The 25,711-nt window shown below is 35.9% G+C and overlaps 1 protein-coding gene and 1 long non-coding RNA gene across 10 annotated transcripts; one reads left to right on the top strand and one right to left on the bottom strand.

Annotated features, from left to right (window-relative positions):
* The first annotated feature begins 10,871 nt into the window (after positions 1-10,871).
* On the top strand, positions 10,872-14,182 carry LOC147524629 (uncharacterized). 4 transcript variants are annotated; one of them, XR_015197057.1, is made up of 7 exons: positions 10,872-11,213; positions 11,377-11,508; positions 11,604-12,082; positions 12,195-12,281; positions 13,465-13,656; positions 13,967-13,998; positions 14,105-14,182. It is a non-coding gene; the product is annotated as an uncharacterized LOC147524629 (long non-coding RNA). The 4 variants fall into 4 exon arrangements; XR_015197055.1 differs by having other exon boundaries at positions 12,180-12,281; XR_015197054.1 differs by lacking the exons at positions 13,465-13,656; positions 13,967-13,998; positions 14,105-14,182 and adding an exon at positions 13,238-13,427 and having other exon boundaries at positions 10,876-11,213; positions 12,180-12,281.
* A 1,333-nt stretch (positions 14,183-15,515) lies between these two features.
* LOC147524628 (uncharacterized) lies at positions 15,516-19,722 on the bottom strand. Of its 6 annotated transcripts, none has more exons than XM_086603933.1 (7): positions 19,465-19,629; positions 19,254-19,357; positions 18,945-19,172; positions 17,355-17,471; positions 16,495-16,668; positions 16,282-16,341; positions 15,516-16,198 (listed from the first exon to the last, which is right to left on the bottom strand). In XM_086603933.1, exons 3-7 carry the CDS (start codon positions 18,960-18,962, stop codon positions 16,064-16,066), a joined length of 504 nt encoding a protein of 167 aa, XP_086460059.1. In that variant the 5' UTR covers positions 18,963-19,172; positions 19,254-19,357; positions 19,465-19,629; the 3' UTR covers positions 15,516-16,063. The 6 variants fall into 6 exon arrangements, with proteins under 6 accessions (XP_086460059.1, XP_086460050.1, XP_086460058.1 ...); XM_086603924.1 differs by having other exon boundaries at positions 18,976-19,172; positions 19,465-19,569; XM_086603932.1 differs by having other exon boundaries at positions 18,945-19,191; positions 19,254-19,574.
* Between the last annotated feature and the right edge of the window lie 5,989 nt (positions 19,723-25,711).

Genomic DNA, 25,711 nt, shown 5'->3' with positions numbered 1-25,711 from the left:
TGCATAATGGACTGGATTATTGCTAAGACATTGAAGGAATGCTCCTTTAGAAGTTTATTACATGCAAATGTCTGCTGATAGTGACCATTTATTCACCTTTGGGTATGTTTGTCTGTTTCAGTTGTATACACATTTGTTAATGTTTTTGTAGAACATATAGTCTCGACTATTGTGCATAATAGATTCAATTATTGCTAAGCATAACAAACAGATGGAATGGAGTCCAAATGAAGGGAAAACCCATACTAATGTCATTGTATCACAGTAGGTGCTATACCGACAAATATTACAAGTGGCGTGAACTTTTTTCAATATTTTTTGGAGCAAGTGCTTTCCATATCCTTGGCGACTTCCGGATTTAGGATTCTTGGAGTAGGTATTTCTTTTCAATTATTTTAAATGGCTTTATATACATGGTCTAAGATTCATTTAGGTTCGAATCTACTCGATCTTCACATATTTGACCGATCTAAATTGTTGCTTCAAAAGGCTGGCCTAGGCTACTCTAGTTTGATCCAGTGAAGGGGTAGCATAAAGGTATCGATCGGAAGGTTGGCTTACATGAATAGGACATAATTATCTTTTTGTTGGTGGGATCCATTGTTGTTGTAGTCCATGGCTCTGTCCTATATTTAGAATCTTGCTATCCATTGCAATCAAAGCATTTTTTTTTGAGCCCCACAGGCTCCATAAGGATTCCAAGTTTTGGTCCTTTGCAGTTGTAGGCCTCGATGGCATTGGTCTACATTTTATACCAAGATACAATAATGCCTTTTCGGAGTCACAGGAAGTAAACTTATCGAACTCATTCGTTCCATGTGTTTTGAGATGGTGGTGTACCAAGAGAGTAGTTGGTTCGATGAGCCTTCATATTCAAGGTTTGCTAATCAAATTTTAAATCCTGGTCTGCTTCAAGCCTTCAACATCTTGGCTATATGCTGAACTTTATTCTTTTATTTCAGTAGGTATATTGGTGTGAGGTTATCAACTAATGCTTCAAACTTGAAAGGTGCAGTTGGTGACCATTTGGTCTTGTTGGTTCATAACATGTCAACAATTCAACCTTGCAACAATGATCATAGCATTTATAGCTAATTGGCGACTTAGCTTTTGTGGTCCTAGCTTTGTTATAGTTGCTTGGATTACAAGCTCATGGTCAACAAAATTTTTGCGTGTCTCGATACTAATATCAAGGTGCGTGTTTCCATCTTTCACATAGAACCTCATATCTTCATCATTATGAAAAAGATAAAGTGCATGTTGTACTCTATATTTTATATATCAAAAGTGAGTCTTGGTGTAGGTGATGTATGAAGAAGCAAGTCAAGTTGCAAATGATCTTTATCCGCGAACATTGGATGATCACTTCCTTCAATGCAAAACAAAAGGTTATGGATCCACTATTAAAAAAGGGTTTTTACTTGGTTCTAAAATTAGCCTTATCTCGGTTACGTTGATAAGAGATAATATGTCCTCATAAATGAGATAATATGTCCCATAACTTAGGGTACTAACTCACGAGTATTAATCATTTATCTCACCTCTTACTTAACCGAGATAAAATATATGGATTTTACCACTGGTGGTATGGAACCGATATAATAAGAAATTTTATTTATCTCACCATTGTTAGGAACCGATATAATAGAAAATTTAATTTATCTCATACTAAACTGATATAATTGATATTAAACCAAATATCTCAGCACTCAAATGATATAATTGCTATTATACCAAATATCTCGGAATGAATTTTGCAAATAAAACAATAAATAAAAAAAAAAGAAGTCCCAAAAATAGAAGTCCCAACATCTGGTACTCTCTCATGACTAGCACGAACTCACGATGGCAACTGCCGTTCTAATCCCCACTATCTCGCCTCTCCACTATCTCTTCGTGTATATTGCCCTCTCTTCACCTCGCACTAACTCAGAAACGATTTCCACTACCCATTTCGTAAATTAATTTGTTCATTATCTAATTACCATCGTTGTTTGTCTCGACTGATACTACAATTTAGGTTAGGTATCCTAATATGAAGATTGTCAGGCATCCTAATATAGTAAGGCTCCACGAGGTAATGGGACCTTTATCTTATGACCACTTACTTTTTTGTTAAAGATTTACAAGCGTTGTCACTTGCAATACACTTGTTATATTTATGTAGGTTTTGGCCGAGTCGGACAAAGTTTTTACATTGTTTTGGAATTAGATCCGCGGGGAGAATTATTTGATAAAATAGTAAGACTTTATGAACATGGCTATTTTATTTGTTACTGTTTTTCTTTCTTTGTTCATTTTTCGGTCTTCAAGTTCACCAAGGAAGGCTTAGTGAGAATGAATCTAGGCCCAAGGTATGGAGCTTTATTTGGTAACCCTGGTCCGTCTGGAATTGGGGTAACATTTCGAAACGCAGATAGTGAATTCCTTCTTGTCCTCTGCAAGAGTATAGGAGTGGATAATAACTATAATGCCGAATGCGTGGCAATCATTGAGGGTGCAGAAACAGCAATTACAAGAGGTTGGAAGCACATTTGGTTGGAATCTGACTCCCTCGCTGTGGTAACTGCCTTTGCTAACAGCTCCATACCTTGGGCCCTTCAAGCGAGATGGATAGATATACAACACTTTCGATTCTGTATATGACCATCACACATGTCTTCAGGGGAAGCAAATTTTTTTCCATGAGACTATGCGACTAAGATGGGCATCCATGCCATCGGTCATAGTGAGATTCATGTGGGTAAACCAAGTTGGTTGCACAATTGGGAAGTACCATTTCAAGTTTACTATAGATTTTGTTAAAATACTTGCTGTAAAGAGTTTCACAAACCTTGAAAGGAATGAACTCTAGTCTCATTTAGTCCGAGAGGATTTGTTTCCACGCGGTTCACAAAATTTTGTACTTTCCTTTTCATTTAATAAATTTAAACTTACTGAGCAAAAAAAAAAAAAAAAAAAAGAATGAATCTAGGCGGTACTTTCAACAGCTTATAGATGTTATTGATTATTACCATAGTAAGGGTGTGTATCACAAAGATTTGAAGGTGTGATGCATTCTTTCTATACGACACTTGAGTTCATAATATATTGCTTCTAATTGTATTTATTTGTTTTCATCATTTTATAGCCTGAAAATCTTCTAATTGATTCTCAAGGAAACTTGAAGATTTCTGATTTTGGATTAAGTGTGTAGCCCCAACAAGTAAGTTGCATTTCCTTTTCTTATGCATTAGGCAGGGGTAAAGATAGTAGGACTCCTTACAGATGCAAACCGAGGCTTCACTTTTTAATTGTGCATTTTATGACATTAATGTTTTTATTTATATTTATATGCAGGGAGTGGGACATTTTCATACAACATGTGGAACCCCAAATTATGTCGCTCCTGAGGTACATTTATGTTTATACACCATTAAGATGTTGGAAAGATTTTATATTGTTAACTTACTGGTATATGGTTCAACATTCAATACTTGTGGAGTCAATTCGTTGATATCTCTTAAGCCGTGAAGCTTGGCCTATCGATTCTCATGCATCAAGGTTATAATGGATTACTTGATATCCGGTCTTGTGGAGTCATCTTCTATGTCATCATGGCTGGATACCTCCCATTTGATAAGACAGATCAACCTTCCAACCTTATACAAAAGGTGACTTACATTCATATTTTTTTGTTTCTATTTACAATTATTTTCCTTTTATCAAACCTGTTCACTACAAGAATATTGCTTCATGGAACTAAGTGTTGGGCTGTTCAAAAACTTATTTGTATTGTCACTAGAGAAAATAAAGTAAGTTAAATCCGAGGAAATATGGACTAGAAATGTAAATGAATTAGTACAAAGTTTCCAATTTCTCTAAATGAGAAGTGAGATGGAGTATAGATGATGTACGAAGACCTTATTATCTATTTTACTATCCATTCATCTTGATTATAATTTTCTTATTGGATCTGGTATTTTATTTTTTAATTATACATTGCTGATATGACACTTTTCAAGATTCCATGAACAAGATGGCGTCACCAATCTCCAAATTGTATCATGCAAGTATGAAACCATGATTATGTTAGCTTCCAAAGTGACACATATTAATGATGTCCTTGAGCAATCTAATAATTATGTTCAGGTAGGGGCCTCCACTAAAGATGCACTTCAAGTTGAGTCCTCGGTTGCCAAGCATTCCGCTCCAGAGTGTGGAGATATTCTTATTGACATCAATGACCGATTCCCTCGGTATTTCCTGTCAGATATATTTTCAAAGGAAAGATTGACTGAAGACTCCTCTAGCATAAGTCCATTGTATAGTGATGGAACTGGATTGAGCATGAACTTGGAAAACCATGATCCTAAACATTGGTCATTCTTTCAGAAGTTAGCACAGGATAAGTTTGTTAGAAATGATGTTTCTCTTATGGATCAGGACCATCTTGGATATTTATCTCCACTTACTAAAGTTGACGAAGGAAGTCCTAGAGCCTAAAATTTTTTCCAAAATGACGAATCGATGTGAATAGGTCTTTGGATTCTCAAAAAAAATTTGAGTAGGAAAGTCAGCAGGAACCATCTGTAAGGAGGAAATTCAGTAGGAACTATTTGTCTCAGTTCTTGAATATGTAGAGAAAGGTTAAAAAAATATCTTATTATAGTTCGAAGAATTGTAGTTGATACAATATTTGAGTTTCTATAAATAAATGAATGATCACTAGTACTCTTTGAAAGTTAAGATCATGTTCGACATTGTTCTTTCTTATCTTAATGAAATAAGTTCTTCAAAGAATTTACTTATGTTAGGTTGCTTTTGTTAATTGGTGTTGATGTTTATGAATATGAAAGGGAATATATGTGGTGGTTTGGGACAGGTTTTTATTTGCTGATTAATTGTCCAGCAAAAAATGACAAAGGGTGGGATAAAAGGTTGTCTAACAATCTCTTTTTGACAAAGGGTGAGATAAAAGGTTGTCTAACAATTTTCCTTTCCAAAAGATTTTATCACGGTTATTTTTTGATATTATCTCGGTTTCAATAAAAAAAAACATCTCAGTTTTCTTCTATACTAATTGGTTTCAATCAACAATTTATCTCGGTTTTATTCTATATAATATCGGTTTTATTTAGAAAATCGAAATAATATATTTAGATAAGATGTCAGACTTCTGAGATAATTTAGTAGTTTATTATCTCGGTTTTATAGAATTCTATTATCTCAATAGATTTTACTTCAGTTGTTTTTTCCTAGAAGACCGAGGTAAAAACTTTAACATCTCACCTTTTAGTTGAGCTTATAAACAATTTTTTTAGTAGTGATCTTTATCAAGGAAAATGTGAAAGCCCCATGAAACATGGGGTTCGGCTAGGCATCATTAATGGTTTAGGTTTGTTTTTGCGAATTCTGTTCTCTGTTCAACTCTTGCAACCATTTTCTATATTGGAGCTCGTCTTGTGAAAGATAAAATATCCACATTTAATAAATTTTTCACTGTAGAATGTTAATTGATTGCTGTTTTTCTTCCATATCGATTAGATATAGTTCTAATCTACATTTGTTTGCGGGGTTTTCTTTGCTTTCGACCATTGGGCCATGAACATTTCTCAAGCCAATGCAATGGCTGAAAAGTAACAAAGCCAAGGACTCATTTCGTCTATTTTCAACATTCTTGACAAGTAAACCAAAAATAGATTCAAGAAATGATGAAGATGACACACTAGCCAGTGTGAGAGGTGATATTGACTTACATCATGTCCACTTAAAATACCCAACATGCATGGATGTGCAAATCTTCCAAGACGTGTCAGAGTATTCTATATGGAAAGGTTAAAAACATGTCTTACCATAGTTCAAAGATTAGTTGATATATATAATATTTTGAGTTATTATCAATGATTGGTTAGTAGTACTCTTTGGAAGTTATCTTCATGTTTGACATTGTTCATTCAATAAAATGAGATTCTTCAAAGAAATTGACTTATGTTGGGTTGTTTTTGTTGATTAGTGTTGATGTTTATGAATATAAAGGGTAATGTGGTGGTTGTTCAGGAGAGTGGTTTCTATTTGCAGGTTGTCATAACAATAACAAAACATTAAAATGAAAAAAAATAAAAAATAAAAAAAAAATGACAAACAATGTCGGCCAGAAAAAGAGGTGAGATAAAAGGTTGTACATGTGATTACCTTTCCCAAAAGAATTTATCACGGTTGACTGTTATTATCTCGGTTTCAATAAAAGAACATCTTAATTTTATCTATACCAATTGGTTTCAATCACAATTTATCTCGGTTTTATTCCATATAATCTCTATTAGATTGAGAAAACTGAGATAATAGATTTAGATAAGATGTCAGACTTCTGAGATAATTTAGTAGCTTATTATCTCGATTTTATAGAACTCTATTATCTCGTTGATTTTTTTTTACCGGTTTGTTTTTCCTAAAAAACCGAGGTAAAAGCTCTAACATCTCACTTTTTAGCTGAGCTTATAAGCCCTTTTTTGAGTAGTGAAGAGGCCAAAGTCAATTCCTTGTTCAAATAGCACAGCCATGAAACTACAAGCAACAGAAGTAGATTCCTTCTTTGCTTCCCTGCTAAACAAAATAACATAAGAAATTAGCTAGAATCCTAAGATTGCACTATAGAAGAGGATGCATGGGGAATCTAGTGGCTCATATCCCTCGCCTTTGACATATATGCACTCCAGATTCCAGGACATAAAAGTCCATTAACAAACGCACGCTTATTCGTAATAGAAAATATTTGTGTCCAGTAATAGGTGTTCAAGTGTTGAGTCACCTATGCTTTCTTGCCCACACTCAGTCCGCCGCCCTAGCGATTGGTACACAAATTCCCTTGTTGTGGTCTTGTGGAGTAGCGCCCAATACACTGTTCTATGATATATTTGAGGACGCAATACCATATCAGTGATAATCTTGAACGCCATTTGTGCACTGCATAAATCACCGCAAATATCTCCTTATTGTGTGTGGAAGTAAATCCATTCATTTATTTGTTTATGATCAATCAAGATATCCATTTGACCATTTCACACACGTGTACCACGACATCCATTCAATATGTATAGAGACTTACAGAGCTCCAGTGGAAGCAAGAATTCCTGAAGCATTAAGATCATTTTGTTCCAGAGCAAACGAACCATTCTATAGTATTGCTTAATCAGTGCTGTATCTTTAGAACATATACTGTTTAACTCTATAAGTCGCAAGCAATGGTGCTTCTACCTAAAGCAGTGAACCTATACCTACTACAGGGCAAGCAGCTACGACACCACGAACAATGGGGTGTCTACCTCACCACTGACTTTCTCCAAAATAACCACAACTCCATCATCCTGTTTCAAAGGAAATGATAGATTTGAGTTCCATATGTCTTTTCTTGCGTGTGGCTGTGTGTGTGTTGTGTGTAACAGAGCCAGATAAGGAAAACAAAACCAGACAAATTCAAATCCACACCAAATTAATGAACTGCACCATTTGATTCACCATGTCAACAGCACATACAAATCCAAAGAAGGTCGAAGAACTGGCAACTAATACTAAGTTACTAACCCAATCACACAATTCTACGTTTACAATAACTGGTAACTAATACTAACCCAATCCTTTTACTTGTAATGTTTAAAACTTCACATTAAACAACACCCAAATAATATAACACCAAGAACCATTCCAATTGATTCAGCAACCATGTCTAATTCAGTAACCACCACTGCTGATTACAATCTAGATCGGCTGGATTTTAAAGTGAAGGGACATTAGAGAGAAGACGAAACACTTCAAGTCCTGCACACACAAAAAAAAGCCAAAAAGGATAGAGATTAGTTTATCTAAAACCATTATTGCACAGTGGGCGAAAATGCTCATCTGTGATTTCAGGAGGCCACATCAGCACAATTTTTAAATAGGTACCCAAAGTTAATTAAAAGTCAGGACACTATTTTAATTATTCACAATCCAGTCCTTACTAAAAATTATACCAGATGTTGGATTTCCTTGAGATTGGTTATATGTTTTCGAGATTTATAAAATTATAAGAAAACAATTACACGCCAACCAAAATTATGATTCGTGGTATACCTACGAAACATTAAAACACAAAAAATGATTCAAAAAAAAAATCCCATCCGCTCAAACTATGAATCCTCAAAAACGAAAAACCTTTAGTGAAAAAACCTTCCCGTCGCCTTAAAAAACAAAACACGGAAGTCGATTACACTTTGTGTTCTTCAGATTCAGCAAGTTTAAATGCGGTGAAGTAAATTAAGTTCTTCGATGTAATCATTCGTTCTTCTTCGTTTTAGGCAAAGAAAGACATGTATTCATCTTACCAATGGATAACGGGAACATCAATCTTAATGTCTCTTTGTTGATTTTTGCGAGTTCGGACGCAAGATTTCTTGTATATTTTTTGGGATTTTGCTCTTAATGGACCATGAGCGATAGCATATCGGAAGCTTCAGTCTTAAGGCTACTAGAAGCGACATCTCGGTCGGAATGACCAAACAGTTGAGATCAACGCTCCATATACCGCTTTGTAAGTCAATTTCCATACATGAGTTGGTATGTCTTTATGTTTATTATGCTATATACAGCGAAAGGGTGGTTGAAGTTCGCGCTTTAAATGGATCTAAATGGGTATATTGTTGGCGTGATAAGGGAGTTGGATTGTCTCAAAAGGCATGATAGCTTATTTAGAAGGACGACCGAGGTTTCTTTGGTGTTAAGCTGGATAGAAGTGCATGGTGGAAGACAAGTGGTGGATTCATGTTCAGAACTCAATGGAAGGAGTACGCCAATAGCCCCAACACCTCCTCGCTTCTCCACGGTCGTCATCATGGTTAAGTAACATATACTTAAGATCAATAAGACTACACCTTTTTTTTTTTCTTTTGTAAAGGCTCAATAAGATAAATACTTGAATATTCTCAATCTTATCTTGCTAAAAAAAGGTATACAAAAATAAGGGGTGCCTAACATAGGAGATCGACACACTATCCCTCGAATTGTGATGAAGTCTGATAAAAAAAAATGGCCTTTTGTATTGCGACGTGTACAATACCCAATAAAGCTTTGTTATTGCATGACAATTAACAAAAGCCAGGGACAGACGTTGACAAGTGTTGGAGTTTACCTAAGAAATCAGGTATTCTCACACGGACAACTATATGTGGCTGTTTCGCGTGTAACTTCACGTGAAGGACTGAAGATATTATTGGACAATAGAGACGGTGATTTGTACGAACATACAAAAAACATAGTCTATCCAGAAGTATTCAACAATCTCCCATGACAACGAGAAACAGGTAAACAGTACAAACATAAAAGTTTTTTACAGTATATTTACAACTACGTACATGGCATGAGTTGTTTAGTGTATTTGTTTTATGGTGCTTTTCTGTTTCTACTTACAGATTGGTATCTACTTATTGGACCATTGGACCATGTTGAGTCATGAGCAGTTACATGTCACGAGGAGTCTTAAAAATTACAGCCAAGGTTTGGTCAAGAATGGAGCTATACATGACTTAATTGATGTCATGCTCGAAAGGTTGTTTACAAAGACATCCACAGAGCCAACAACCTTGGATTGCAATTTTGATCAGGTACCAAGCTCAAAATAAATTACACCATTTTCAGTTTACTTCACTATTTGTTTTAGGATGTTTTAGTATTACCCCTACTAGATGAGCCAATTAGGGTTGGTAGGCTAATTTTTATTAATGTGTATGCCTTTAACACATACAAAGAGGAGGTTCAATTAGTTATGTATTTCTTGATTTAGACTGCTAGCCAGATAGTATACTAGGCTCAATACTTCACGGCTTAACTAAAAAAGATGAAAAAATAAATTTAAACAACATTTGAGCTTGAACATTCCTAGGGAGTTGGATAAATGAAGCTCCCCAAGTGTTTTGAAGTAAACAATCTCAAGGAGACATTAATAGTAGATTTATAGACTGTGCTAGCTGCCACATACTACTCTGTCAGGCTTCTGAACATGCACCCGTCTTGACATTTCCAAGGATTAAAATTATCATTCCAAATTAGTTTGATGGGCAAATAGAGTGCTTACCAAAAATTCATCTTCATAAGTTAAAGTTGTCTCGCCATTTTCAGCTCACCAAGTTTCAGCCAGATTGCCCTATTACTGTTCCGATTTCCTATACACGAAAGGGTTTTTTTTCTATATGGACGATCGCCTATTTATGATTCCTGCTAATAGAAAAAGCTTACTATTGTGTTGTGGTTGATATTTCTATTTGCATCACTAATTGATAGTGGGAACGCGTCTCTCGGTTCGATCGGCATTTGAAATCGGTAGGTAGTTTTAGCTTTGAGTGTAATGTCTCGATTCGATAGTTTATTTGTCGTCATTAATCCTTCTTAGGCATTTCCTCAGGGTTTGGCGGGTTTACTATCTTTCGTTGCCAAGGTATCATGGAATTTTTAGTTTTCATATGATTGTTATGACATATATCCATATAACAAGGGAAAACCTGAACTTGGCCTACCCTCAAGCAACAATGCCTTTTCTCGTCCCGAATCACATGAAATGGAAGACTTTCCAGGTTCCACGGCCTGCAAAACAGCAATTAGTGGCATAGAGGTGAATGAACAGAGCCTATTTATTCACAAGAGATATCATTGAAGTCCCTTCCTCGCCGTAATGCGACGCGGTGATGGTGTAGTTTCTCATGAAGACACCGTGGGTTCATGAGCCGATGGTTGCTTTGTTAGTGGAAAAGATGGTTCTCTTCATGAAGAGGCTAGAAAAACAATGCCGACGATTTGGAAATTTCATTGAAGAGGGAATTGCAGCTGAAAACTCCATAGTTTCTCCCGAAGATCTTTGTACTTCATGAAGCGGTGGATTCTATTAGTGGAAAAAGTGGTGCTATTTATGAAGAAGCTAGACAAGGCAATCCCGATAATGCTGTAAACTACAATGGAAAAGGAGCTTTAGAGGAAAATTCCATGCAATGGAAGATCAACTGTATGAGATGCAAAGGCCTACATCCCAAATATTCCACACCACGGACAAAACAGGGGTTGATTATTGCGAAGAGTTTGAAGTTGGCAGCGGAGGCAAAGTTGCTTTGCAAGGAAATCGCAGGTCATGTAGAGTTTTACATTGATTCAACTGAAGAAGGGTGTCACTTTTGTGTTACTTTGTTTCTTCTGGTTATGGCTGATTCTATGTATGTGTACACTAGCCTCAAGGACTCAACTGTATAGTATCATTTTTAATCCATAGTCTTTCAGATGTTTTTCTTTCTTCTTGATACTGAATTCGTCTTTCAGATGTTTTTCTTTCCTCTTGATACTGAATTCGTCTGCTGAGAATTTCTTTTTAATCTTCAGGAATGAAAAGGGAACTTATTATGCACTTGATCTGGAGGGCACAAATTTTAGAGTGGTAAAAGTTCCAAAATCTTGGGGCAGGAAGTGGAACGACAACCTATTCCTCAACATTTAATGACCAGTACAAGCAAGGTGCGTTCATCAATGGGGATTACTTCTGTAACATTGTTCTTAAAATTTCACAAAGTCATTATCGTGATGCAGAAGCAATTGTTTTTGGCATGCAGGAACTTTTTTATTTCATTGGATTGACATTGAAGCAGTTTGTGGAGAGAGAAAATAACACTTAGCTTCAATTGGACATGAAGAGGGAGCTTGGGTTTACGTTTTCTTTTCCTGCGAGACAAATATCAGCATCTTCAGGAATTCTTATCAAGTGGACAAAAGGATTTTCTTTCACAAATTTGATTAGTTATTTATAGTCAAACCTGTGACATCTTCCAATAGCTAGAAAAAAAAAAAACCTTTGTCATTGATTTTCAAATGCTTCATATATTCAATTTCTTCTCCATCAATGTATAAAGGTTGATTTCTTAGCTTGCTTTGGAGTGATGATTCAATTCATGCCTTGAAGCCACTCTCTGAGTCTCTGTGAAAGAAGAAGAAGAAGGATATGAAAATGGCTCGAGCACAATCGAATAATCCTCCAAGAACAAAGAAGAGGGTTGAAGCTGAAACCGACATCACCACTGCCAATTCAAAGATGGTAAATTCATCTCCCTTTTTATGTTATTCCATATTTTGTGAGTCAAGACCCTGTTTTTAATTGATACAATTTTTTGTTAAAACTATATGCCGTGAAGAGTGTAAGAAAGCAGTGAAGAGTGTAAGAAAGATGTAGTTGTGGTGCTTATATATAGATACGCACAGTTGCAGCCAAGACTCCAAACTCAAAATGAAAATGGGTATGTATTCTTATTACTCCAATTTCCTTTTCATCGGTGTCTTTAGCAATTTATACAAAATTTAAAAGAGATTATGACAGGTGAGTTTGAAGAGTTATCTAGAGCACAGACGCACACACATAAATTACATGCACAAGGAATTTATCCACACACATAAGACAGAATGACACGAGGTATCATAAACAAGAAATTAGTTGCACACGTCCGTAGATTATGATAGGTGAGGGTGGTGGACATGGAACTAATGAAAGCCCCTTCCTCTTCCCCGTCCACCCCATGCCCTGCCTCCTGCTGTGCTTCTTCCACCTCGAGACAAACCTTGAAACGCCCTATTTACAAGTCGCTCATCCACCACCCTCACCTCGACCTTTTTGTTGGCGGTATTGTTTGAACCATTTGCAGTAGTAGCGGTTAAACCGGCTCTGCAAAACACATGTATTTTCACCTCGGTAAGTGGGAACAACAATGTTACCAAAAGACAAGGTATATACTACATAGAGGTTCTACTCTTACCCGGCTTTCCGTGTCTTAACTAAATCTGAGAGTAAGAAAGGGCTGCTCAATAATTCAGGCCCCCTAGCCAGCCATCAGTACCAGTCAGCACTTACATTTATGAGCTGTTCAATTAACACAGTCGGCCAGGCCCCATATCTAAGAAGAATTGGGGCATGTTGTATACGAATGGAACTGCAGTGTACCCTTTCCATTTGAATTATTCAGATATAATTTCTGGGAACTCATCAACGGGTGTGTTCTGCACTGCGAAATAAGAGGCCTGGGAAAGCTAATTGTGATGCCATTCAAGAGGGGCGTCCTTGCTATGAACCTGACACCCTTCCTAATCATGCTTCTTTTGTTTACAATGATTATTACCATAAAATGCAAACAATGTAAATACTTTTTTATTATCTTGAAACCTATTTCTCACCAACATATACTATTTTTTGTGATGGTAGCACAATGTATGGTCAGCGAGGGACTGATACAACCGCAAATGTGATTTTTTAGAGGAGCAGTCTGGAAAAGAATAAGGAGTTGGGAGAGATGGGTGGTATTGATTCAAAAGTTTCATTATTTTTGGGTAAAACTGAAATCAATTAATCATCAGTTGCTGCCCCTGTGTTATATACTTAGTTTTAGTTGTTCATTTTTTATGGGAAGGAGTTTCTGTTTCTACTTACAGATTGGTATCTACTTATTGGACCATTGGACCATGTTGAGTCATGAGCAGTTACATGTCACAAGGAGTCTTAAAAATTACAGCCAAGGTTTGGTCAAGAATGGAGCTTTACATGACTTAATTGATGTCATGCTCGAAAGGTTGTTTACAAAGACATCCACAGAGCCAACAACCTTGGATTGCAATTTTGATCAGGTACCAAGCTCGTAATAAATTACACCATTTTCAGTTTACTTCATTATTTGTTTTAGGATGTTTTAAAGTTGTCTCGCTTCTTTGTGGATCTGCCGTATTACTGCCGGGACGATCGGCTATTTATGATTCCTGCTAATAGAAAAGCTTACTATTGTGTTGTGGTTGATATTTCTATTTGCATCACTAATTGATAGTCGCGACGTCTCGGTTCGATACGACATTTGAAATGTAGGTAGTTTTAGCTTTGATTAAATGTCTCGATTCGATAGTTTATTTGTCGTCATTAATCCTTCTTAGGCATTTCCTGTAGGTTTGGCAGGTTTACTATCTTTCATTGCCAAGGTATCATGGAATTTTTAGTTTCCATATGATTGTTATGACATATGTCCATATAACAAGGGAAAACCTGAACTTGGCCTACCCCAGGCAACAATGCCTTTCTGTCGAGAATCACATGAAATGAAAGGCTTTCCAGGTTCCACGGCCTGCAAAACAGCAATTAGTGGCATAGAGTTGAATGAACAGGGAGCCTATTTATTCACAGCCGGGAGATATCATTGAATTCCCTTCCTCGCCGTAACAATACGTGCAAACCGATGGTGTAGTTTCTCCCCAAGACACTTTGTGGTTCATGAGCCGATAGAAAAAGCAATGCCGACAATGCTTGGAAATTTCATGGAAGAGGGAATTGCAGCTGAAAACTCCATAGTTTCTCCCCGAAGATCTTTGTACTTCATGAAGCGATGGATTCTATTAGTGGAAAAAGTGGTGCTATTTATGAAGAAGCTAGACACGGCAATCCTCGATAATGCTTTGTAAACTACAATGGAAAAGGAGCTTTAGAGGAAAATTCCATGCAATGGAAGATCAACTGTGAGATGCAAAGGCCTACATCCCAAATCCACCACAGAGACAAACGGGGTTGATTAGTCGCGAAGAGTTTGAAGTTGGCAAAATGGAGGCAAAGTTGCTTTGCAAAGGAAATCGCAGGTCATGTAGAGTTTTACATTGATTCAACCGAAGAAGGGTGTCACTTTTGTGTTACTTTGTTTCTTACGGTTATGGCTGATTCTATGTATGTGTACACTAGCCTCAAGGACTCAACAGTATAGTATCATTTTTAATCCATAGTATAATATTATTCTATTCCAGTCTCACAAATTACCATATAGTTGCGTTTTGCCTTTGCTTTATGTTTGCCTTTGCTTTGACACACTATGAACCTTTGAATTCCCCCCCACCTGGATTTCAAATCTTAGACTCTGCCTAAAGGCGAGGCAATAGAATATTTTCATTCTTTTGAAACAAGGACGAGTAAACAACTCAATGTCATTTGCTTTCGGCATGCGAAAAATGCCTTTGGTAGCAAACTAGGAAGAAGGTGACTAAAGGACGAGCACTCGGCAGATGTTCAATGGAGATACCCAACCCATTCAAGCATATCAGCAGATGAATAATGTGATTCACAAATGACCTACGCTTATTCCCGAAGAACCGGTTATGGATTTTGTCTTCACTCGGGTTGGCGAGTAAGCCGACCGGAATTAAAGTGAGGTTGTAATGTAAACACCTCTGCTCATCGGTGGCCACACTTCAGAGAAAATATTATATGTCAATCAACCAACATTTGTCGGTTTGAGAAACAAGAGAGACGAATTACAACGACATCGAGAAATGGCTGGGAATTACAAGACAAAAGCGAAAAGAGTCCCGATTACGCACAAACTTCCCAAAACTCCATTAAGTCCAAGATCATATTAAGTCGAACCATTTACATAGGACAAAAAAGACCATTATTGAAAAGTTTATAGTTTATAGTTATACAATAAGCTGCTTTTAAACCTGTTTAACATTAAAACGAGTTACAAATAGCCGGATTACTGATTCCAAAGATTGAACACTCAACGAATACGTCAAGTTCTTCAAATTATTACGAGAGACTTGAAACCGGCGTCGACGGGATTACTAGATTAGAGTTACTATGATGCTTTACATACATGAACTATTGAAAGCCTCATGAAATTCCAAAACTACGTAACAACAACACAAAAAATGCAATATTTCGTCTCTTTACCTTCCCTCAACATCTTCTATATAAAGCAAAAGCTTCCCCACTCATTTCACTCACATAGTCGCACTAGCTCCTCTCCAAGCCAATCTAATTAAACAAGTCAATGGCATTCTCTTCCAAGCAACTGAATTTCTTCTTTGCGTAGTGTTACTAACATGGACTCATCAGTAGTGTCCATGATTGCAAAGCACGACCATTGGCCTCCAGTTCAACTCTACCGCGCCGACTAGAACTCGAGGAACAAAACCGGTGTTGGAAATCTTTAATGCAAGCCGAGAATGCAATTGGTGAGGTAGTTCTGTCTAGCTCCTCTCCAAGCCAATCTAATTAAACAAGTCAAACGAGAATAGAACAAATATCATAAGAGTTAACCTTGATTGAGTAGGCCATTGGTAACAAAATATCTGGGTCCATGGCTTCATCAGGGAAGTTGCGTAAAGCATGTATGAGCTTCTCAAAAGGCAATTTTATCTGATTGGAAAGTAGAACGTCACATGAGAAGTTGTGGTAAATTTTTAATTTATGAACAGAAGGTAAGGAGTCGATGTACTCACTAAGTCGTCATGGCAATATTTCAGTAAGGCCAAACCAACTTGAAAGACAATCTGGACACCCTGATGAAAATTATTAATGTTAGAGATTGCTACTTCCAAAAATATGCTTGACTTCAGAAGCAAAAGACCAATCCACATTAAATTTAAATGGTGTTTTAAAAGACAATTCTATAGAGTCTATAACATATAGGATGCAAGAGAAACATAACCAACCTCATACAAAAAGACATCCCAGATTCGAAGAGCCAGATTAAAAGGGAAGGAGTATGAGAATACAGTGATGAACCACTGGCTAGCATACATGCTTGGGTTTATCATTTCTTGGGAAAAATGCTCTCCAACCTTCGGCAGATGTTCTCTCACCAATTGCTCAAACTGAAAGAGGTACTGTTATACCAATGGCAAACCAACAAATTCCACAAGAATACAAATAATAATCAGAATGAGTTTGGCTTTCAGATAAATGCAACAGAGGAACAGTAAAACTTAAAAATTATCGAGAATAACAACACACTCACAGCATTCATAAAATGAGATCAACATTTTAATATTCTATATAGTTTCAAACCCACGGTCATTAGTTTTGATACTTGACGATAGAATCAAAGGTAGTCTAAGTCAAGGGTTAAAAGGGCTAGGTTGTGATATGAATCCTTGAGAATATAGCCTTACTGAATAGTGGCGCATATGACTGAGGCACTTAGGCTACAACTTCTCTTCTACATAGCCCTGGTCCACTCCTCCAGCTTGACCTTAAACTATTCATTCAGTTTTCTCATTCTAACTTATTCATAAAACTCTGGATACTGGAATGATATGCCAAACACAACCTTTGTACATCGTGTGGGACAAGTAGTTTTCCTTGGACAAGTTAATGTTCCCCATTACCTCTACTTTATTGTGCTTCTTTTGTTCTCTCCATGAGTTTATGTAAACATATAGACTCTCATGTATAGTAATAGAACAGGGCGGTAATAATGGACAGAAAAAATGCCACAATTTATGTCAAGTAAATGTATGAAACTTTTAAAATGCAGCAGGACCAACTGAAAATCTTTGAATGAAAACATTACCAAGTACAGTCCTTCCATTGGAGCCTGAACAACTCCTTTTAGTAAAGCAACCAACAACCAAAATGCACCTTCCTCGCTCATATAAAGAAGCAACAAACCAGCCAGGAATCCCATTCCCTATATTTCATATCCATATAACCCGTAGAGTTAGACGGTATCCAAAAACTAAAGCTTGAAACCTAACCTCTATAAGATCTATAATTCTATAAAAGGAAATTCAAGCCAACAATGTGGGTTTTATTTGTCAGACCTGAACATATCCAACTTCTCTGTCATATACTGAGTATGCCTTAAGAACGTTTTATATGCTTGGATAATTGTTTGTGTTGAAAAATAGTTTTTGTCTTGACATATTTTGTGTTTCCTCACCCATAACGTCAATAACCCAATCCCAAAAGTTCAAGCCACCTAAATTTATTATTTGGATAAACCATAAGCCACCTAAATTTATTATTTGGATAAACCATAACCAATAAAGAATCACACTAAAACAATAACTTTACACCCTATAAAACACTCAAAGTAGTATTATTCTAAATAAACAAAAGAGTTTAACTTATAAATACTAGAGAATCAATCAATAACACATTCAAACAACTTGCGGACTTCCATCTCCCATCTTCAACACCTAGGTAAACTACTAAACTTTCAAATTTACATATAAATTTATTGTTCTATGAATTCTTTTGATTACCTTTCTGTTATAAATTTATTGTTATATTTAGTACATATATCACTTATCTGAATTGAACTACACCACTATCACATAGATTGGTATCAATCATCATATGTGAGCATGATTTAACATCTTAACACATTAGCTACATTGAAATTTGTAACTTATTCATAAGATAACATACTAATTTTTATAAAATTTATATGCAGCAATATGGATCATAATACAATCTTTTCTATTTCAAGGAAAGCAATATTGAATCAAATCCTGATGGAAATCAATATTTATAAACCACCGGTTTACACAACAAAAGTGAAGGGTGACAAATTTGGATCAACCGTAACAATAGATGTTCCTATTTTGAAAGGAATATTTAAAGAAGACTGTGACGAATATGATGAAGATGAAGATTCAACCCTGCAAACATCCTATGGAACTCTTGAAGAAACACAGAATAAAGCCGAGAATGAAGCTGCACAAGCCGCTCTCACATCACTATGTCAATGGTACAAATTCGAAGTCAAAGATTTCAACTTCACAGAACTTAAAGAAGCAAGGAGCGAAATCAATCATCTACGTCAAATTCATGAAGAAGCTACAAAGGAAATCAAACATCTTCAAAAAGCCAATGAACAATTTCATGAAATAAATCAAGGCCTACATGTTGATATCATGCACATTGGACAAGAAAATAGAGAATTGCGAACAACACTTGCTAATGTTGAAACAGAAAACGTGATCAACATTAGTGATGATGAATAGAATAGAGTTACATGGAATTATCAATTATATTATGCCAAGTTTTATTAGGAATGTTCATGCATTTTAATTTGTTTAGAAGTTTTAGAACCTTCGATTTTACCACAATTTATTTTACTACCTTTGTCACATTAAAAAAAAAAGCTCATTATTACCTTTCTAAGGAAGTGCATCAGCAAGTATTACCTCCGCTATCCAATTAACAGCGGCATATCCAGCGAGACACATAAAAACGGCATACAAAGCTAAAATTGAAGGCATGGTTCTCCTCGCTTCGCCAAATATATGTACCAACGCTTCTTCCGATGTCTTTGCACTAGGATCCGAAACAAAAGAAGGAAGTCCAAAAGAATGAACAGGAAACTTCTCCAATTCATGAATAACTGCAGGCCCAACATGGTCCTGATAAACTAAATCAGTAAGTAAACTTAGTTTTGTTTACTCAATAACACGAAGATAATTACCAGGCTAACGCTATCATCACCACAAATCAGAAGTCAATGCCTATACACAAGAGGAACTGCAGAACCATAGGATAACATGGAAAACTTGCTCACATCTGAAGACTCTGCAAGGATAGGAAAAACTTCAGATATGTCAACCATGACTGCCCGGAGATGTCTTTGCAGAAATGGTGCAACAACTGAAACTAATGGCCTCGATTGCACAACTGACCCTCTATCAGCAGCTCACTAGAGTAAACTTGAGGATATCTATCACGGAAAGCACGAATGGCTGCTTCAGTGTGTTTCTATTCTATTCTATTTCAGATAATCTTTTTGGACACGTTAGATAATCATAACACTTGGTAATATAACCCTCCAATGCCTAAAGTCCAAATTCATAAAAGACCATAACATGGACCTTAACTCTAATACAATTCATTTAGCAAGCCCATCCTATTGGCTGAAACAATCCCGGCCATAGGCCGGGCGAAATGCTAGTATTAGAGGGTGATTTGATCCAGTAGTCACTTGGACGCGAGTAATAAACATGCTCTTCGACCCCTTCGATGTTTGGACTCTAGTTTACAAAAAAAACAAATTCTATTTTTTATTTATCTATTCTACGTTGTAATGAGGCGTACGTTGTAATGAGGCGTACGTGAGTGAGCTGGAGAGCTGTGGCAAATCCGTTCATACAAAGAGACAACTTCATTTACATTATTTCAGATAGTTTTGTTCCAGTTTCCATCTAAAATTACAATAGAAACAGTTAAATATTATTGTAATATTAAATAGATTGCAAAGGCTAAAAAGTAAATATAAAGGCTGACCAGATGATTGGCGTGGGCAAATGTATTTCGGTTGTATAGATGCTAAGCAATATTTCGGTTGGAGTCCCTCCACGTTTAACTGCTACGATGTTAACGTGCTCCACCAAAAATCTAAAAATCCATCGCACCTAATAAGCAACTAACTGAAATCATGACTTCTGACTTCTGACAAATGACGACAACTCTCTTACAATACTAATTCTGAAGAAAATAAACTCCAATAAAATTCAGTCAATGATATTTTAACATCAAAATTTGCTCCAACCACCATGGGCCCAATATAATCTTCTATCAATCCATATTCTTCTGATGTATACTAATTCATTATTCTGACACTACCAAAGAAAGAAAAATCCCTTACATTAAAATAGTAAGACAACCTACGGTCCATAGCTTTCTCCTTTGATCATGCACAACTTCCTTAAATTGCTTCAATCATACCACCCATTTTACTAATTCTTCAAAATACAAATTCCAACTGACAAGCCATCATCAACCACTATTGGATATGCTTAACCAAGTTATCATAATTAACCATCCAGAAAAATATGACTTTGCTGCAATAATACGATTGTTAAAGTTACCCAAGACATGAATGTCACTTTGTCATATTTGGCCAGCTCGACGTCCATCCAAAGAGCTTACGAAGCAATGCCAAACCTCCAAGCACCAAGTGATAGCACCAAGTGATGCCTTGTTGATGTTCTCTCAAAAGTCTATAATATAGACGTCCTGACATTTTTTCATTCAAAAATAATTCTCCCCCTCCCACAAAACCAAAATAAGTTTTTCTTCTTATCCTTTTTCTAATTTCTTTTTCAATCAAGTTGCGACTTTCGCTCGAAGGAGAACATGCAGCAAATGGGTGCCATCGGAATGATTGGTTGTGTCCTTAACACCTAAGCCTCTTAGTTGCAAATGCATCATGAAGCCAGCATCACTTGGCTATCTGGGAGAGGGCAATTGAACTTCATAATGAACAATAAAATGGAATTCATCTTAAAGCTACTCTTGAGAATGGCAACAGGGAGTGTAAAGGACACCGGACTAAGAAGTATTGTTAATTTGTACCCTTTCATTCTTCACTTTGTAGGCTAGCCCAATTAACCCCTATGGTGACTTTCCCCATCACTTGTTGCGTTTCTTTTCTCCAACATGTCATTAAATGGGAAATGGTGCAGAAGGTGCCAACCTAGTTTGTGTGGTAGTCAAAGGCCACGTGAATGCTAGGACCCCAAACCTTTGCTACGATAACATAATTGTTGTCACTATACCAAAACAGGACATTCCTAACGGTCAGAAACCGTTACTAAAAATATTTGTAACGGTTTTTTTGCGTCACAGTTTTGGCGTTTCTAATTCGTTATTAATATTTGTAACAGTTTTAAACCGTTACATAATTATTTATTGTAACGGTTTTTACCGTAACTAAAAATATTTGCTAACAGTTTTCTTTGCTTAATTGTGTTACTCTTTTCTAACAATAGTAACGGTTTTTATAGAGTTAGTAACGCTTTTTGACCGTTACTCTTTTCTAACAACAGTAACGGTTTTATAAAATTAGTAACACTTTTTTGTGTTACTCTTTTCTAACAACAAATCCGGGTTTTATAAAATTAGTAACGTTTTTGTGTTACTGATTTATAGAATTTGTAACGTTTTGGCAACGGTTTTGTTGCTTCGTAAGTGTTACATATTACAAAGCTTAGTTATGGTTTTCCACCGTTACAAAACTATTTCATATGTAAAAAAAAAAAAAATTCCCCCAAAACCACCCTTTCTGGGAGACTACTGAGCCTACATAAAGATGCCCCCACTTATTGGGTATAATCGTCCATAACATAAACAAGAAATCTCACAAATACATCCAATCACATAATATTTTATTAAAATAATATCACAAAAACGTCTTTTCATAAATAAGACTTGCCACGAATGAAATACACATTGTTTTCCAGATCAATGGGACTTGTCCTTAAACTGAAGCACTCACGTCATTTGTACAGAACTCCCACCTTCAATAGTTGCAATCATCAGGGGATAACTTTGGGATGGTATCATCAAAAAAGTCCCTTTCATCGTATACACCAATAGAAATAAATAAAAGAGAGTCAGACAGTAGAAAACAAATATGTATAGATATATACTTATATATATCTTATTTTTAAGTAGTAGCTCCTTATACTCAAACTTCAGAATTCAAAAAAGAGAGTGGCAGCAGACTAGTAGCAATAGAAGCATAGTATAGATCACGAAAGTTTATGTACCGCCCCAAAACCCTATAACCTTGTCACCTTGACGAAAAACATAAAAATTTCGGCAGAATCTCCTCTGTATTTTCAACATTTCATAGACATAAATCCTGTCATAACCTGAAAATCAAATAATATACTTTCATAACATATATTAAAACCTCAGACTTGATTAAGAAACCCAACTACTCAAATATTTATTGATTCGTAGAACCAGCTACTTAACCATCTCGACCAATGCCAATTAAGTCAAATAACCAATCCTCGAATCATAAGGACACTATAAATTATATACCAAAATTAAAATGAAAACAACATATACATCACTTCCACTTATATCAGTGTTATACACCTCTATTAGTTCCAACCATAGATACCACACTTCGAATATATATACACCATACATTCACACTACTCATGTAAGAACTCATCTTCCAAAACAAAACTCATGAATATTCCAACACCCGCATACACTTGTGACATATGAAACGAAAGAAAACCACACGAGGACCTTACCTTTCATTAACTGCTAGGTCTCCTGTTGCTGCTCTCCATCTACGTTCCAATACATCACCAAACAGAGATGCATCCGTTCAAATATACAACGAGACCCTTGAATAGATCTATTCTTGGACCAAAGTGAATAAAAGAAAAAGATACAAAAACAAACATTGTATAATATTACCAGATACAAGCCTTCTGTACTCGAAAATGAAAAGAAATTTTGCACGAAGGGCTAAAGGCTTGCCAGAATTTATCCCTAATAGATATTTCAACAACTAGGTTAAGAAAATTCAAGTACAAAAGTCAAAAACACAATGCTAATTTGCTAATAAAGATTGAGAAAACCCCATTGAAGGAACATCACTATATCTGTAACTATCACTATTTGTAGGATCAACACCCTACTTGTCTTAAAAACTGATTATGTCTCTGTTGGAACTGAAACATTTCTATATATTGTTATAGTTGTTGAGAAGAAGATAACTCGTTAAATCTACCACCACAGCCCATCCAATCTTGTTAAGCACCACCAAATAAAGAGAAGCCAACCAAATGATATGGATGAGCTTGAACAGCCATGTAAAAGCAATAAGAATAATATTTACCTTTATCTGAAAGTGCCGCCAAAGAAGCTAATTGACTACAAGCTATGACCTGCATGTTACAAGCACCCTACATTGAGGCTATTATGCTACTAGTCAAATGCTACACAAGCTTCTAAAAAGTCTAGAAGGTAGGAAAAATAACAAAAATGGATGTAAACTATAAACTTGATTACAAATGGATGTATGTATTCACCTCTGCTGAAAGCAAGTTATTGCAAGACAACTTACTCCGCTTCTCCTCACAGGAAGCTTCCTCTAAAGCTTTTCATTAGACCATATATTTTTTATCTCTTGCCCATAGCCTAAGACTAGTCAGAGGCTCAGAGCCTATAGCTAGTATAATGAGCTTGTGAGAAATTATCACATTACCTATAGAATATAGTCCATTCAGGACAAACATCGTATAGTTTATTACCCTATTTCAAATAAGTAAATAGAATTCAATTCACACAAAAGAGATATTACTTGAAAAGAAACGCAGACTTGGAGTCTTGGGCTAGTGTTTAAATTACTGCTCAGTTGTATCAAGGGTTGATTAATGGTGTGAGATCTTTATGACCAACTGATTCCTGCATCCTGACATAGTTTAAGTCCATTTCAAAGTGAGACAACCTAATGATGTCATAAAAATAATAACAGTAAAACAAGGTCAGACCTAGTCTCACAGTAACGCATTTTAATCTATCTCACAGCAGCACATTCTTGATACATGAAGAAACAAGGTCAGACCTAGTCTTGAAGCTTGCCTACATCTGAATAGAAGTGCACCTATAGGTCTGTACTTGGAAGGATATTCAAACAAAGAAAAAGGCCCTAATTTGATGGATCTTCTTCATCTCAATAACATTGATATAAGCATGAAATCCTCAATAAGCTAGATTACATTTTCATGACACCCATTTATCACAATTTTCCTTTTTGAAGGTAGAAACAACGAAAAGTGTAGCTAAAGGCATTTTGTGCTGCACCATACATAGCTATATAGAGGGAAACATACAAAGAGTGAAAAGTTCAAACAAGATAAAAAAAACTAACGTTTTTCTGGTCACCTAAGTTAAATGAGTCTACACCACATAAATTATAAATTTCTTGAAACCTTGTGATCAATATAGTCCTCTAATAAGACAAATGATGTGTGTACACATGTAATTTTCTGCAACTATAATACATTAGAAGCAATTACTATCACTAACCACATTCTGCCAACTACCCCATAGACCATTCATCCCAATTTGCTGACTATAGAGAAAACTTTAAAATGCAACAAAGAGATATTATACGTAATACCTTAAATATTTGCTGACTATAGAGAAAACTTTAAAATGCAACAAAGAGATATTATACGTAATACCTTAAAGCTTAGGCACAGGTCCAATAAGATCATTAGAAGATAAATCCCTGAAATGTGAAATGCAATACAAGAACACCCATTAGACAAAGCCATGACATATATGGCTTAGCAACATGCACATCTTGAAAAAAAGTACCCCCAATGGCTGGTCAAATGCAAGTGTTACAGGTTTATGAATAATACACAAATGAGTCCTTTCATGAATACTTGAGCAGCCAGATTTGTTATTCAAAACCTTTACTTGCATTGCTTCATGAACAAATCTATATTTCATAAGAAGAGGCCATGTATCTTCAAAATCTATCTAAACAGGCTTATGTATAAAAAACATCTAGATCGATGGACTTTGACCTGAGAAAAAAAAATTAAAAGAATTAACACGACATTCCTAAGTTTTTGGCTAAGTTTCATACGTTGTTTGTCATTTGGGTGTGGACATTCCTTGAACAAACTAATTAACACCACAACTAACAACCCATTAATAAGAACAAAACTAGCAATGAATGAACTTACATAGACTAAACAATAAGTGATTTCAAAGTAGTAAGAAAAGGTTACAGAAAAAAATACCTTCAATGAGTCACTACAAGCATAATGCTTCCCCATAACAATTTTCCCCCACTCAAGTTGAGCACCCCAAATATTCAATTTCAAAGACATTAAAACTACCAAGTTCTTATCGATTAAGACTGCTACAAACAAGTGGAATCTTGAACATAGTGGGTTCGAGCAACTTAGAGATGTGAGAATTTTGCTACCAAAGGAGGCTACTACTATTAACTACTACCACCAATGCTAATTGCCAAATCAGAAAGAGTACCAACATCAAACAAAAGGAGGGAAATATTGTTGCTAATGTTAACCATCATGCTAGTCCTCCAATGAGCATACACTTGTCCACACCAAAGAACTGGGTGAAACATATCTTTAAACA

The sequence above is a fragment of the Coptis chinensis genome, chromosome 1 (assembly GCF_015680905.1).
Source record: "Coptis chinensis isolate HL-2020 chromosome 1, ASM1568090v1, whole genome shotgun sequence".
Lineage (NCBI taxonomy): Eukaryota > Viridiplantae > Streptophyta > Magnoliopsida > Ranunculales > Ranunculaceae > Coptis > Coptis chinensis.
This window is presented reverse-complemented; position numbering and strand designations above follow the sequence as displayed.

Excerpts from the sequence above, each read along its gene's own strand:
- LOC147524628 (XM_086603918.1), bottom strand. The coding sequence starts at position 19,050 with ATGCCTTCAATTTTAGCTTTGTATGCCGTTTTTATGTGTCTCGCTGGA. Across the intron at positions 16,342-16,494 it reads GGGATGTCTTTTTGTATGAG|GGTGTCCAGATTGTCTTTCA; the intron begins GTTGGTTATGTT and ends AATTTTCATCAG. Across the intron at positions 16,199-16,281 it reads AATATTGCCATGACGACTTA|ATAAAATTGCCTTTTGAGAA; the intron begins GTGAGTACATCG and ends CTTTCCAATCAG.